This window comes from Pezoporus occidentalis, unplaced genomic scaffold (assembly GCF_034315485.1).
Source record: "Pezoporus occidentalis ecotype Australia unplaced genomic scaffold, CSIRO_AGI_Poc_V1 ctg313, whole genome shotgun sequence".
In the NCBI taxonomy this organism is placed as follows: Eukaryota; Metazoa; Chordata; class Aves; order Psittaciformes; family Psittacidae; genus Pezoporus; species Pezoporus occidentalis.
In genome coordinates this window covers 424,187-439,123 of record NW_026915084.1, presented here as the reverse complement: position 1 = coordinate 439,123, position 14,937 = coordinate 424,187, and the positions used below count along the sequence as shown (strand labels likewise).

The 14,937-nt window shown below is 47.9% G+C and overlaps 1 protein-coding gene and 1 long non-coding RNA gene across 11 annotated transcripts in view; one reads left to right on the top strand and one right to left on the bottom strand.

Annotated features, from left to right (window-relative positions):
- Nucleotides 1-362: 362 nt before the first annotated feature.
- On the bottom strand, nt 363-3,818 carry LOC134168541 (uncharacterized). Of its 2 annotated transcripts, none has more exons than XR_009966576.1 (3): nt 3,678-3,818; nt 1,454-1,782; nt 363-924 (listed from the first exon to the last, which is right to left on the bottom strand). It is a non-coding gene; the product is annotated as an uncharacterized LOC134168541 (long non-coding RNA). The 2 variants fall into 2 exon arrangements; XR_009966577.1 differs by having other exon boundaries at nt 1,474-1,782.
- The window catches only part of ZBTB46 (zinc finger and BTB domain containing 46), a 43,768-nt gene continuing 32,173 nt past the window's right edge, over nt 3,343-14,937 (top strand). For 2 of the 9 annotated variants that reach the window (XM_062628334.1, XM_062628325.1), the window contains exons 1-4: nt 3,343-3,467; nt 3,930-4,162; nt 10,015-10,142; nt 11,796-11,935. In XM_062628334.1, the coding sequence (XP_062484318.1) occupies nt 11,882-11,935 (54 nt within the window). In that variant the 5' untranslated portion in view covers nt 3,343-3,467; nt 3,930-4,162; nt 10,015-10,142; nt 11,796-11,881. Of the gene's footprint in view, nt 3,468-3,704; nt 3,841-3,929; nt 4,163-10,014; nt 10,143-11,795; nt 11,936-14,937 lie in introns of those variants that run through there. The other 7 variants (XM_062628328.1, XM_062628330.1, XM_062628329.1 and 4 more) reach the window with 7 other exon arrangements.

Genomic DNA, 14,937 nt, shown 5'->3' with positions numbered 1-14,937 from the left:
GTCCTTTAACCCTTTCCTCCACCATCAGCAGGATGCTCTCAGTGAAGCTGGCAAAGCTGGTGGTCCAAGGATTTCCAAGGGATGCAGAGCTGCTGTGAGGTGCAGGAGCAAACCAGCTTCCTTCCCGCTGCACTTCGGGAAGAACAGCCTTTGGTGATGGAAACACATGTCTACCATGTATGAAACATGGGAACAAAGTGGGGATTGCTGTCAGCAGAGCTCACAGATCAGAGATCCCTCAGGATTTTCTGTGCATCTCTAGTTCAGAGTACAAAACTTGTAGGGGAAAATAACCAACCCAGAGTAATCGGGTCATTAGGATTTTCTTAGCGTGCTTCCAAACGGACCACGTGGCAAGGACACACAAGAAATCATTTTAATTTATCAGATATAACATCTCCTACAAGCACGATGAATGCAAGGTGGAGCAGAGCTGAAGAGGGAGCTGGGATGAGAACACTTCAGCATTGCTGATGGTTTTGCAGATGGGATGTGGTATGGAGGCAGCTTTCCTCTACTGCTTGTCCCCAGTCCGTTCCTACCTCACCGCAACATGGGGTGATTCCAAGCACTCCTATGCTACAGGATTATGCAATTTACCTGTTTTCCCAGTGGCTAAATACGATTAAAGCCCAGACCTCCAGTGGTCTCCTCCTCAATGAAACCTGTGACGTGGTGGTGTGCAGAGGACATTGATCTGAGCCAGAAACAGTCTTTAATCTCACAGAGGTGCATTTGTGCTCTTGACCTCTCCTTTGTTCACCTCGTTCGTGACACTTTGCACACCAAAAATCTCATGAACAAGCCTGATTTCTCCTCCAGCTCTTTTCTTCCTGTTCTTTTTACCCCTTGCACGTTCTTTCCTTCTTTCTGAGGAGAAACCACCTCTCTTCTGAGGACCGGCGGAGCACTTGCAGTCTCTACCTAAAATAAGACACAAACTTCTAATTAAAGGAGGAAGGGGTGTGGGTATATTAGATATTAAAGCTTCCCAAGCCTCCCGAAATCCTTTGTGTGGAGCAGCTTTGGGAAGCTCGGCCCTCAGCCAGCCTCCCCCTCTTGGAACACGCTCCCCAGGGCAGTGCCCAGGCTGCAGCTGCTGCTGCTCCGGGGCCTCAGCCCAGCCCCACACGCAAAGAAATACTACATAAATAAATACTTGCTGCCAACAAAGACCTGAGGAAGCAACCCTGGGTGGGAGGAGAGGAAGGGAACGTACACACTGAACCGGAGCAGCCTCGGGATAACGGGAAGCTCGCTCTCAAGCAGGGAGGAGCGAGGATAAGCAGGAGTGCTTATAGCTGTGACCACGTACGGTATAGATTTTGTGCAAAAGAAGTATATGGTTGCATAAAGATACAGCTCCACCTTCAACCAGCCCCTCAAACCTTCACATTTCAACCCAGAGCCTAAAAAATAAGACCAACTCAAAGCTTAAACTTAACCAATTTACACAACAGAAGGATTTAGCACCTGCAGGCGCTGGGGGGGTGGAAGAGGTTCACGTGAAACACTTGAGCATTGAGGGTGGAAAAAGGGATTGTGGCTTTTCAGCTCCGGTGCTTTTCACCTGCAGGTGACAGGGACTGGAAAACACACGCATGGGGAGGGGAAGGCAGAGGATTGCATGTGCAGGAGGAGCAGGAGGCAGCGGGACACCCGCCTGGCAGCGAGTTGCTTAAGTGTAAGAAACGGAGTCCTTCGTTGCATTGAGAGACAGTTTCTGCAGAGCCTTCATTTGCATTTTAATGGAACTCTTTCTAGGAAGGTGCTGCTTGGACTCTGTTGCAATAGAAAATAAAGAGGTAATTAAAACCACGCTGGAGTTAAAAGACATTTCATTGTCATTAATCAGGTTCATTCATGGGCTTTTCAAAACTGAAGGGGGTGTGGGAGGAAATGGGGGGTGGAAAACACCACACACACAACATCTGTTTATTTAAACCACAGATTGAAAAGTGGAAAATAATCTTTTTTTGTTGTTGTGAAGGGACGTCCTGGCGATTAAAAGCACCTTGTAGAGGAGGATTTGAATAAAGAACAGGCATAAAATCAACTCCGAGGTTTCAGCAGTAGGTCTCCCTACTTAAAAGCCAGAGATGAAGCAGATCTATAGGACGGAGTGGGGGGGGGGGAGAAGGAAACCCGGGAGGACATTTCCAAGCCTTAGGCACACAATTACCCGTGATTACCCACCTAAGCTGGTTAACCAGGCAAACAAATGCCCAAGCCACGAGGGTTTCCCCACTTTGGGGCACGATCCCAGCACGCGGATACTGATGCACAGGTTGCAAACGTTTCAGCTGCTGGACCAGCTCCTGCTTTCCCAACGCAGGGACCCAGGAGCGGTTCCCTTGCTCGCCACAGCCATCGCAGGGTTGGCATCAGCTTCCTCCCCGCTCCAGACCTATCCTGTGCTGTTAAGCTCCGTCCTTTGAAATATAGGGCAGGTTGTGTCGGATCCTCCAGCGCAGCAGCCGAAAGGGCAGGATCCTGCCCTTTGCTGCGACAAGAGGGTTTCCATTCCTGGATCTGACAGGCGGGGGGGGGGCTCTGATCTCCATCCTGCAGACCCTCATTCTCCACACCTGCAGCCGTCAAGCCAGGCCAGCGCCCCGTTTAACGGGCTCTGAAGTCTGCCGGGCTGCAGATCTCGTGTTCCTATGCATCACTACGGTCTCTTATTTCTTTATAAAGTGATTTTCCCCCCCCCCTCGCCTATAAACTGCTCAGGAGGACGCAGCTCGGCGCGGGCACAGGCTCCTGTGGGGAGCAAACCGCTGCCCCTCATCCCGGCCGCCCCTCACGGCGGAGCCGGAGCGGACGCACCCGCTGAAGGGGACACAACCGCGGTGCCTCCTTCCTCGGGCCACGGATCGGGACCGGGACCGGGACCGGGATCGGGATCGGGATCGGGATCAGGTCCGGGTCCTCGGCCGCCTCAGCGCTGTCACGGAGCCGTCCCATCATGCCCCGCGCGGCCGAGCCCGTGCGCGCGCCCCCAGCCCACCCTTCACTTCCGGTGTCCGGCAGTGGCAGCGCCGCCGGCGGCGCCCCCCGCTCCCCCGGCGCAAGGGGCGGGGCAAGGGGGGGGGGCGGAGCAACGGGCGGGGCTTAACGAAAGCCCGTGCGAGCCTCTGACCAATCAGCGCTCGCCAGTGTGGGAGAAGGGGCGGGGCGGAGGCGCCGGCACGCGCCGCGCGGCACCTCCTCCCCCCCCCCCCCTCGTCCCCCCCCCCGTGTTCCCCCCCCCGTCGCGGGTTCGCGCCCCGCGCGCCCGAGGGAGCGACGGGAGCGCGCCCGGGCCCCCCCCTTCTACCGGCTCCTTCCCCCCCCCCCATCCCCACCTCCTCCGCCCTCCTCCCCCTTTCCCCTTCCCCTCCCCACCCCGAGGAGAGGCACGGAGTGACCGACGGAGCCACAAGCTCCGGCCGCTCCCGCACCGCGCTCTCCTCCATGGGGCTCAGGTAAGCGCGCTGCCCCCCCCACACACACTGCCCCCCCCCCCCGCCTCTTCCCGCCCCTCGCCCCCCTGAGGCGAGCCGGGGGTCGCCATGGCCACCGGGCCGCCCCCATCCCCCTGAGGCGAGGCGAGGCGGGCAGCGCTTTGCCACACAGCCCCCACCACCACCACCACCTCCACCTCCGTCCTCCTTCTCCTTTCCGCTTGTGCTCACCGCTACCATCGCCCCCTGCCCACCCAGCCAGCCCCAAGCCCTCCGCGGGCACAACCCGCCCCGGGGCGGGGGGGGGCCGGTCGCTCCGTGCCTACGGAAGGGGGCACGGTGCCTTCTTTGGGACGCGATGGCTTATTTGGTGTGGGGTGGATGGCTTAACTTGGTAAGTGGCAGGGTTTAACCCCCCTCCCCCGGCCCTCCCCTCCCCTTCTCCGCCCCCCCCAACCCTCCCCTCCCCGTAACCTCCAAAAGGGGAATTTTCCAGCTGGTAATTTCTGCTGCGTCAACACCCAGCTCAAGGGAGAGGAGCAGAGACAAGGGGGCATTTTAACAGCAGCTCCACTTGCGAATAGCCAAGCCTCAATCCCGGCTCCAGCATTCAAACCCTTTCCCCCCCCCCCCAAAAAAAAACCCAGCATCCGTGCAAGTTGGACCAAGAGTTTGTCAGGAGCGTGGTTCCAAACTGCTTGGGATAAAGGGATGAGGTAATAATCGTGGTGAAGCATGTTGTATTTCGCTCTTTTTCTGCCTCTTGCTCCTTTTCCTATCCTCTCTCCTTCTTTTTTCCCTTCTTTTTTTCTTTCCTTAAGCCAGGCCTGTTTTGGGTTATTGTCTCCCCCTAAAGCCAGGCATAGATCGCCTGGCCTTGCCTCCATTTTAATTGCAGGCTGAAATGGGGGAAGTGACCCTCTTTTAGACGGGGAAAATAACCCCACCAAACCCCACTAAACAACGACAGGAAAAACAAACCCCGTGGAAAAACAGCGCTGCTCCTTCGCGGGGGGGTTGGAGGATGAAGGTGGGTTTTCATCGGGCTGTAACAAGTGCAAAAGTGGCTGGAAATGTTTGCTGTCATGCTGGGCAACGACGGAGGTGTCGTGTCCCCGTTCCCCCCCCTCCCTCCCTTCCTTCCCCAGGAGGAAAGCGGTGGTTAAATTTGGAAGGAAAGGTGCTGGTAAGAAGCCGGGGTTGTGCTGCCGGATTGCCTTTGTGTCTCTAAATAGACGTGTCAGTTCCCAAAGTCATACAAGTAGTGTCTGATAACTCAATCCCCGATGACAACGGAGAACGGAGCAGCTTTGCGGGACTGGACCAGCGGGAGGATGTCTCTTTTGGAAGCGGGGTGTGTGTGCAGGGGAGATGGGGGGAACGAAGCGGCGTTGGTACCTCCTGAGGAGGTTCTCGAGCAGCGCGGTATTGTGGAGCTGAGCGCTGGGATGCAATCCAGGGAGAGAATCCCAGGTTTATTTATCCTTTACACCTGACAGGGGGAAGATAAACAAAGGAGAGTTTGAACCGCTCTTTAATGAATTCCTCATGCTTTTCATTTTGCAATCCCAGTGATTCATTTGCAAGCCTGCCAGGACCGGATTATTATCAGCATTGTTTAAAGCCATGCTAATTAGAGACGTGTTTAGCAAACAGTGCTGGTGCAGACACCTGTACCAAAGTTCCTGCCTGCATTTTAATTGCATCCTTTCGCATCGCGTGTAGCATTTAGGGGCTGGCGTACGGATCTAGGTCTCGGTTCTTGAACTCCATCAAGTATTTTATTACAGGTGTAGGTTCTCAGTGTGCAAAGAGCAGCCCTGCGACTAATGCATGAAATGTGGGGTCTCCACAAGGAAAGGGAGTCTTCTTTCTTTCTTTTCTTCTATTTGTTCGGGGGGGGGGGGAATTAAAGGGAAAAGCTGCATTATCCAAGAGGGAGAGAACTGTAATTTTAAGGAAGCAGCTTGCAGGGAACGAAACACTCTTCTAGCAATACCTTGCTTAAACATTGTATGTTCTTATAGCATCTTGTAATTGCCAGTAGGATTTGCCTTTCCCTTTCTAAACTCCGTTCAGCTTCTCTCGCTGTTTGTCGAGTTTTAGGTTTTGAAATCCTTTAGTGATGGAAAAAGAAAATGGGTGGAGTGTGTGTTATTAGCCACAATATTTTCAATATGTGGGGAGGAATGAGCGCCGTAAGGTGCTTTTGGGGGGCTGACGAGGGCTGGGAACAGGAGCCTGCCCCATGGGCTAGGGGCACAGCTACAAAACAGTGTTTAGGGCAGCTCCCAAATGGATGTGCCTGGCAAATAGTCCGTGTTTTGCTACGCTGGTGGGATAACTGTAACTGAAACAGAAAACTGGTCGTTTGGTTTTGATGCAGCCTGTCCAGGAGGGGGAAACTCACTCACAGCTAAACTTCTCTCACAGTTGCTTTCATATCTGTGTTATGACCGTTTGATGTAATTGAGTCAATTTGAGTGTGGTACCAAAAAATGGGGGTTCTGATACGTCACCCTTGAGGTGTTTATTCATAGGCTTTAAATGCTGCTTCATCCTCGAGCGTGTAGGATCGAGCTGCTGAAAACATGACCCGTACACGGGGTTCTTGGAAAGTGGGCCACTTTCTCCCCATGGTCTTTGTTTTCTGGGACAGTTGTACAACAGTGGAGAGGTTCTTCGCAAGAGGGTTTTTTTTTCCTCCTTAATAAGTGGAAGTGCTCAAAGGAAAACCAGTTTAGCAGCACCCCCTTCCCCAAGCAGTCCTCCGTGGAAAGGCGGAATGCCTCGTGTTTGAAAGGTCTGTGATTTGCTGTTGAATAGTCTGCTTTTCCTCTGCTAACGTGTTGTGTTGCTGCGAGGTCGAACGTGTTCTTTTTGTCTTTGCTGTCCACTTGGGTGGGTTTTTTTTTGTTCAGATATGTGTTTTTGAAGTTTCTCAGCAAAGTTTCCTGTCCTCCCAGCAGCGCAGCAGCAGGATAACGCCCCATCCAGACTGCTGCTGCTTGCTTCCAGAGCAGATTTCCTTCAGAAACAGCTCAACCTTTCGCAGGGCATTTTCCCCTTCATGTCCTTGCTGGTTTTACTGGCAGCCCCAGTCTCCAAACTCCCCATAATTGGTAAAAAGCACTCGCAGGGGGTTTCCTTGCTCCTATGTGCTCAGTTTAATGGGCAAACTAAAGGGCAAAGCGGGGGCTTAGTTTAAGTCTTTGAAGAGCTACCTGCAGCTGTAATGGTTATCCCACATGTCCCTTAGAATTCTCAGGAGCCAGCAGGTCGTGTCCATTCCTGGCTGCCAGCGTTACCCTGGAAAATACTGACACAGAAGGATTGATGTTTGCATTTCACTTCTGGCTTATGACTGGCTTGAATATTCTGAAGTGAGTAACTTACCTGTGTTTTATGTGTGATATCTGAAACTCAAAGTGTATTAATAGTGAAAGCAGGCGCGTTGTGGGGCTGCCTGCAGATAGCAGGGGTCACGTTAGGCGAGAGGACACGGACCTACCACTGCTGTGAGATAGAGGGAGGGAGGTATTTGGGCTGTGTGAAGTGCTGTGGTCTGCCTCTCACCCCGGGGTCTCTGGGAGGGGTTTAGGGTGTTTTGGTCAAACACAGCGACAGTCAGGACTCCGGTTGTTGCTTCAGACCTTCACTTTATTCCTTCTTGAGGGTTTTCTGTTTCACTTGGTGATGTATTCATGTTACAGCTCCCTTAAGCACAACCGTCAGCGGTTGGTTGTCTCAATTCCCTCTAGATATTCAGTCCGTTAGGCAGGATGTGAAATAAAAGCATGTATTGCTTGTTGTGGGGCTTCTTTCACTGGAGATGGAAGAGGAGAGACTCTCAGCTTCTCTGAACAGTTCAGTAGCTTTCAGGTCTGTGCTGCCGTGGTGCGTTTGGCTGCACAGGGATGTCCAGTTTGGAATGAGAGCTGCTTGGGATTCAGTTCCATCCTGCAGCTGTGACTGAATGTGCTGGTCTTGTCACTGCTTTTTATCAGCCTCCCTTTCTGTGAAACAGGGGTGTGGAGCTTCCTCAGCTCTTCCACACAGTTTCTATTATACTGGCAAAAAATCATAGTTGTGCTAAAACTGCTTATTCTTCATACGCACGAGCTAGTGTGAAGTCCTCACTGAATTCCCCAGTAGTGGAGCTCGGAGGCTCCTGGATGGGGTTTTCTGCCCCTTACCAAGTTAGCTGTTCTGAACACTTGCTTTAACTTCCTTCCATACCCACGCATTTAAGACCCATCAGCCTGAAGTTGAAATGTTGGGTTTGAACAGCATGTGAGTGCAGGATGTGAGCTCCTTGACAGCAATTCCAAATAGATGGAAATGTGTTCCACTTTGTGGCGCTCTGTTGTGTGTAGGTGAGGTAAGGATGCACCTGGGTATTGTAGATGCTGAGGTAGAGCTGAAACTTGCCTTTCTTTGCCTTGCATTTTGGGAATATGGCTTTTCCAGCCCAGGCAGTAGTGATCCCTTCTGCCCCGACACTTACTTGGCATTAAGGAGGAAAAACATTCTGCGAATGCTGGAAGTTGCCTGGCATTTGCTTTGGAGTAAAGCTGAGTTGGGGTCTGCTGTATTGGAGAGAGGCAGTGAGGTGACAGGAATATTCTACAAACACAGCTTGTGTATGGATTAAAATAAGCCTTGTAGCAAGGATGTCGGAGTGTGTGCCAGGAACTTTGCTGCTTAAGAGCCTTGCTTAGAAAAGCAAGTAGAGTTTTGCATAGCAAGGAATGTGTTTGTAGCTGTGTATATGTTCGTTATCTTTCCTAATTGTTTCCTCCTCATGTGTTGAACCAACTTAATACATCCAAGTGAATTTGGTTCCTCTGTTTCTCTTCTTGTGAAGAACAACTCGGAGTGGATACTTGAGGTAGGTGGCTCACTCTGGGTGAGGAAAGGGTTAACCAAAACGTGCACCTTTTGCACTAATACACCATTGGAGGAAATACCTTTCTGACCAGTGCTCAAATCATGCTCCAAAACAGAAGCATCAATGGTCTGGATTAGCCATTAGGTGCTTAAAATACCCAAACCTGAAACTGGCTGATTGAAGTACCCGTGAAGGAAGCAGTCAGGATGGAGTGCTCCGAACAGTCCCACCACTGTAGGGTTGGAGGACGAGGTGGGGGCTGGATAAAACCCTCACTTACTGACTTCCTTCTTATTGCTGCTCTGTCCTTCTTGGCTTCACTGTGCTGCTTTTTTATTTTTTTATAAGAGTTGATCAAATCTGGATTATGAGATTTGGACTGAAAGGAAAGTGGGATATTACCCGAGGCACTGAGTGCTTGTACCCTGAGTTACACACAGCACCTCCTGTGTTCTCTTTAGTTTTGCTGACATATTTACTCCTAGGGTATTCCTGACTCCTTGTGTGCATTTTCCATCTCTTGTGTGCCCTTCCCCTCAGTTGCTCCCACGGCTATACTTCCCTTTAAAAATTCCCTCACGATTCTTCCTCTTTCTTTGCTTCCCTCCCTTTTCACGTAGTGACTTTGGGAACTTACACAAAGATCCCCAAGTTAAAAAGCCAGAAACCAATGTGAAAGTTTGGGGGGAAGCGTTTTTCAGGGCAATTCCCAGTGTGATATGATCACACTTCTTTAATCCTCTTTTAGGTGTTTTTTATGTTGTTTTGGTTTTGGTAATAGATGCACAAGGGCAGAGTCTTTTGCTCAGACTTCTTTTGTGATGCTCTTTTAAGTGGCAGCTTAGGATCTTGTAGGAGTTAATGGCATTTGGACTGGTAAGTGTCGCACCAGCCACAGGCACCTGGGGTTTTTGAGGTTGCTGTTTAATCTTCACTGCTGAAGTAGCAGCTATATCTGTAGCTAATTGCTTACTTTGTTGTTGGTATGAGCAGACTCCTCGAGCCTGGTACCCTGTAAGATTCTTGCTCTTTAGGTACTGGTTGGCTCTTCCATGTTCCTTCAATAGCAGCAACTGTTTCTGTACTGTGGTGGAGAGAAGATGGTGAGGCAGGCAGATGGACAGAGATGGAAGTCATGGGGAAACGAAGAAGGGAAATGCAGAGGAAATGGAAAGAGCAGCAGGAACATTATTGCAAGCATTTTGAACTAGAAACGTGCACCTAGTGCCCTGTTGGAAAGGTGCATCCTGTTGCATAAGCAAACTGTTACAGGCTGGAATATTGTATTGTGGCTGCATCGCTTTTACAGGCACGGAAATGAGAACTTACTTTCTGTTGGGTGGTTGCATCTTTTTCTGTGTCTTCTTGTTAAAATTGTTTGAAATCCTCATATAAAGTAGAATCATGGAATCATTTTACAGTGGCTTCTTCAAAGCACTTGTGTCTGGAAGCACAGGAGTGTTAATAGTGTTAAAATTTGTATGTTAAATTCTTTAAGTTAACAGAAGCAAAATAAGTTCTCCTTTATGCTTATTGATAGAAATATATTATAATATTGTTTGAAATGGCAAAGTTGTAAATGTGCTGCTTGCAATTACGTGCCACTGAAGGCTTTTATATGAAGTTACAGTTTAGATTTTAATTTGTGCCTCTTATTCTTCCCATTCCCAAATGCAGGACGTCTGGTGAGCCCTTTGGAGGTTGTCAGCAGAGCCCATTCTCCTCTCTTCATTAAAACATGCACTCTCCAGCTGTGAAACATCGCGACATTTGTTTTTGCTAACAGGAAACATTTTCAACTGTTGGTAAGTGCTCAGCATTTAAAGATACTTTGTGATGTGCTAAGAGAAAGAGGAGGATTCCTTTAGGAATCTTACCCAGCTGTGGAAGTTGGAGGAATACCTCTGGCTGTTGTGCTCCTACCTTGTAGCAGAGGTGCCTCCGTTAGTCATGGTCACTTGATGCTCATCTGTTCAACTACAAGAGGAAAGCAGGTTCAGAGCTCAAAGCAAGAAGGAAAAATGCAGAGCAGTGCAAAATAGTGCAGGTCTGAGCTTTGCTGTTCTTACTGGACTGTTCTGGCTTATTCTGGGCTCTGGGGCAGAGGTGTAGATCAGAGTTTTAACAGTCACAGCCCTAAGTTTGAGTGAAAAATACCACTTATTTTTACCCTTTGCTAACAAAGTCATTTCCCATGTGTTCCCTCACTCCCCCACTTTGTTTTTTTAACTGTCTAAATAACAGGACTAAAAGGAGCCAAAACAATTGCTATGGAGAAGCAATCAGAGAAAGGCAAGACTTGGCAGTCTGAAATAGACACTGAGAACAAGCTCAGTGGTATTTGCTTCGGCTGGGTCATATTTGTTGTCAGGATTTTCACAGTTGTGCTTGTTGCCATAAGAATGCCTGGATTTGCCTTAATGCTCTGTTTGTGTATTAGATACTCATTTCCCCACTTGCAGTAACAGCAGTTTGTACTGGAAAAGCTTTCTTAATTTTTATCTTCTGAGGTTTTCCGTTACTGCAGAAGGTGAGATCAACAGCATTGATTTATAACTGACTTTCATTAAGAGCTTATCTGTAGATTGAAGAGATCTGAATGCAGAGATCAGAAATACGTGGCAGACACTTTGCTAGAGGGGTCAGCAGTGCATAAACAGTGTAAAGCTTTGACTAAAGCACAGTCAGAAGTTTTAGTTGAATTTAAATGTTTCCAGTGCAGTGAATGTGTTCTTCTGAAGAAAATAAAGTCTGGTTTGTATGGGAGAGCCAGATGGACATGACGATAGTTACAGCTGATGTGTCCTCACAGACAAAAAACCCTTTGGATGAACTATTTCTAATCTTGGTACCTTGTTGATCCTAAACATCAATGTTTTATCTGGGAATGTGCCTTACTACCTAAGGATCTGTATTTCACACTGAATTGTCTCTCAAAATCTTGGGATTATTTAATTTCTTCACCCAGAATGGTGTCATCCAGGAGGAACTGGCAACTGAACATGTCAAGAAGACATTCTTTTGACTATTCCATTGCAACCCTCTCTCAGGTGTTGCCTCAGTAGCTTTTTAACCTCCTATTTTATAGGTCAGATAAGGTGAATTAGTGCCCTTCGGGCCACAAATGTCTTTCCAAAGTCATTAAAGTGAGAATGTTTGGAAAAGCTACCAAACAGGAAACCCTGTTGTTTCAAGGACCTGTTTGAAGTTTTAGTATCTAAAATTAGATACCTTTTTTCTCATACTTTTAAGAAATAACTCTTGTTTGTAGTAATGCAGTAAGGTACCAGGCTTTAATTATCTGCAGTGTATTGCTATGCTTTCATTTTTGGGGGTGAAGCCATAAACAGGGGTGTTATAACTGTGGGTTTGTGGGGAAAAGCCTTCAAAATGTATTACCATAGTTCAGTAATTTGTAGTTTAATGCTCATAACTTCTTCTTTTGGGTTTTGTTGTAGTTCTGTCCTTCTCCTGCAAGAGGTCCCAGCAGTGATATCGGAAGGTCAAAGACTGGTGCACTACCTGTGCTGCCCTAGGGCTGTTGATGTCCTCAGCTGCTGTAGGAGAAACACCAGACCTGGAACCCAGTTTGTTACTGGTAATGAGTAATTGTCTTGGATTGTGATTGATGGTTCTTTTAATATGGAATTTTACATTGCTTTCTGTAACAAAATCAGTAAAACTCTCCACTGCTTATGACGTGAAGAACACGATAGCAAAATGTGCCTCTCTGGTATGGTTTTGCCTTTTTTCCTCCTATTTTTAACTTCACAGTTTCTAAATTTCTTGTCCTAATTACCAATTGCCCTCCTTCCAAACTGTGGAGGCAAACAGCCCTCCCTTAGCTTTCATCTTCAGACCTGGTTTTCTCTTGGACTTCTTCATGTGCTGTCAGAGCTGCTTGAAGGTTAATAAATGGATTTTCCTAAGAGCCTTTCCAAAATCCTGTCTTTTGGCTGCACTTCTGTAGTGTCCAACTTTTCCACCCTGCTGGCCCTGTAACTTCAGGTAGATGGTTTGATATCAAAGGCCAAAGCCAAGTTGCTGGTTTTGAAGTAGAGAGTGAAATGTTTCGTGATGGCTCCTGGTTATTTTACGTTCTGCTTATTGGAGTTGGATTGTGCTTGTGGCTTGTGTTTGGGTTGTGGAAACAAAGCTGTAACACTGTGATGCAGGACTAGAAGTGTGTAGTGTTTAAAGTGTCCTTGTTCAAATTTGCCTTCTTTTAATTCCAAATTGAGTCTGGATCAATGTATTTTCATGGTAAAAGCAGCTGTAAACTGATGATATGGTCTAAAATGCTTTGTGTTTCCTGCCTAAGTCTAACTGGGGCAGACGGGGAGTTGACATATCTTCCTGCCCCAAGTTTGATTTCTTTGCTGCTGTGTTCTGGCTGCTGAAGATGTGATGCTGCCCTGCTCCTGCTGTTTGAACTTTGCTCGTAGCCTTTCTGGACTGTAACTACTACAGAATGCTAAGCAGAGGTGTTTCAATGCTCTTCCTCAAATGCACTTGGGAGGAGAAAACACTGTGCTTGTGGAGATTTGCACCGTGAAGCTCATGAGCAGTGTCATCACTGGGAGTTACCTGTTAACACCCCGAATCTTGTGCTTCTCCTCCCCTTTAGGAGGGTGAGTGCAGGTACCACTCTTTGCTGTTGCTAAGGTTACACTGGGGTTCCTGTTCTCTGTTCCTGTCAGCACGGGGCACATGGACAAGAGGAATCCTCTGCATCTGTTGTCTTTACATGCATAAAAGTGAAACTCGTTACACACTGTCATGTGTGAGGTGGTGTTTGGAGCCCGATCTCACCTTACAGAGCTTCTTTGCAGAGGAATTCAAAAAATGCTGGAATGTCTTGGGAGTGGAGACATGGACAGAGGGGAAGCAGGGAAGTGGGGTGTGTTTGTTGCCTTTTTGTGTAAGAAACCATTGGAGTGAACTGGAGTTCTTCCTTGATCTGTTTTTACTTTTCTCCGAAGGGAGAAGGGGGAGGAAACAACACATTTTTGGTCAAATTCCAGTTGGCATGTTTTCCCTGGGGAGCACACGGTGCCTGCTGGTAGAGAGCACTTAAGAGTGTTTTGGTACTCTGTAACTTGTGTCCCTACTATTCAGTGTAGAAACATGTTTAGAAAGTTGTAACAGACGTCTTGGAGGTTGAATTTTGGGTTCCTTTGTGTTCCGAGAGCGCAAATAGGAAACAAACAAGAAACCCTCCAAAACCTCTCCAGTCCTTTGGGGTTTTTCCTTATTTTCCTTCCCCTGTTTTCTTTCTGAGTAAAAGGAGTTTATTTTTGTCCCCTCTATTTCCCTGGGGACTGCACTGAAGGGACTTTTGTGCGTGTCCTCCATTTCTTGCAAGTGGCTTTATGTCTGAACCCGAGTAACGCACTGAGCTTTAGATACAACACATTTCTACCCCTTAATTTTACTGCTGTTCACATCTGGGTCAGGAGACTTACTGTGGGGACTTGCTCTGAGCAGTTGGCTTTGTTAAGTACTGGCTATTCCTTTTAAACCTTTCCAACAGGAGGTGAAGACTGTATTTATTTAGACTCTTATGTCACCAGGTGATATTTTCATGTCCAAATAACTGTACTGATAGTGCAAAATAAACAGTTTTCGTGGCTGTTGTGTTTGTAGAATGAGGTTCATTCCAACCAGGCTTCAAGATTAGCTGAATTATTAATGCTTACTTGAAGAGCAGGGTTTTGATGACCTGAGAAAGAAAAAGCTGGCCTCTACCTTGACAGAAGTTTGCATGAAAGAGATGATTAAATCTGTTTTCTTTTGTTCCTTTCGCTGTTACGTGCAAGTGGTGTTTGTTTAGGGACGGGGGGTTGGTTTAGTTGGTTTTGGAGAGGCAGCAGCCGCAGTGCTGTCTGTGAACTGACTTAGGAAGAAAGGCTGATGTGCTGCCATTTATTTTGTGGAAAACCTACAGATGAGCTTTCACGGCTCATTGGCTTCTTGGAAAGCTGCATTGTGGCCGTGTGCTGTCAGCACTGGCCCAGGCTGAAAGCTTTTAGTAGGTGCTGAACTTTGAGATCCTTCAGTGTCCTAAAAAGACCTGCGATAAACCCCAAAATATGTCGTTGATCTTTGAGGTCTGTGTCTAAACAATCTTTGCAGTTATTCCGTCTTCCACAGTGCTTCCAGTGGAAGTTTGAAGGGTGCTACTTTGGTGAAGGAATCTTTCCATAACATGTTTTAAGTGGAGATAAATATCATTACCAGGAAACGGGAAGAAAAACCCAACAACAAGCCACAAAACAGCATGTGAATTTGGAACACGAGAGCGCAGGCTTTTGAAGCTTCCTGAATTCTTAACTACTAGCAAATTGCCTTAAATTTAACTTGGATTAATTCCCTGGTGATCCTTGACATTAAACGGATGTTCTGGTTTGACATGGGTAGACAGAAAACTAATTAATTCCTCTGAATTGGAGGCATATTTAATTCTCTCCCCCAAAGACCTCGCATTGGAGAGGTGCAGTGCTGTGACAGATGCTGAATGTGGAACGATGGGTATGAAGTAACAGACCTTTAGAGAGGGGAAGATCAAGACATCTACAGTAAGTATTGCTGGTTAGGAAA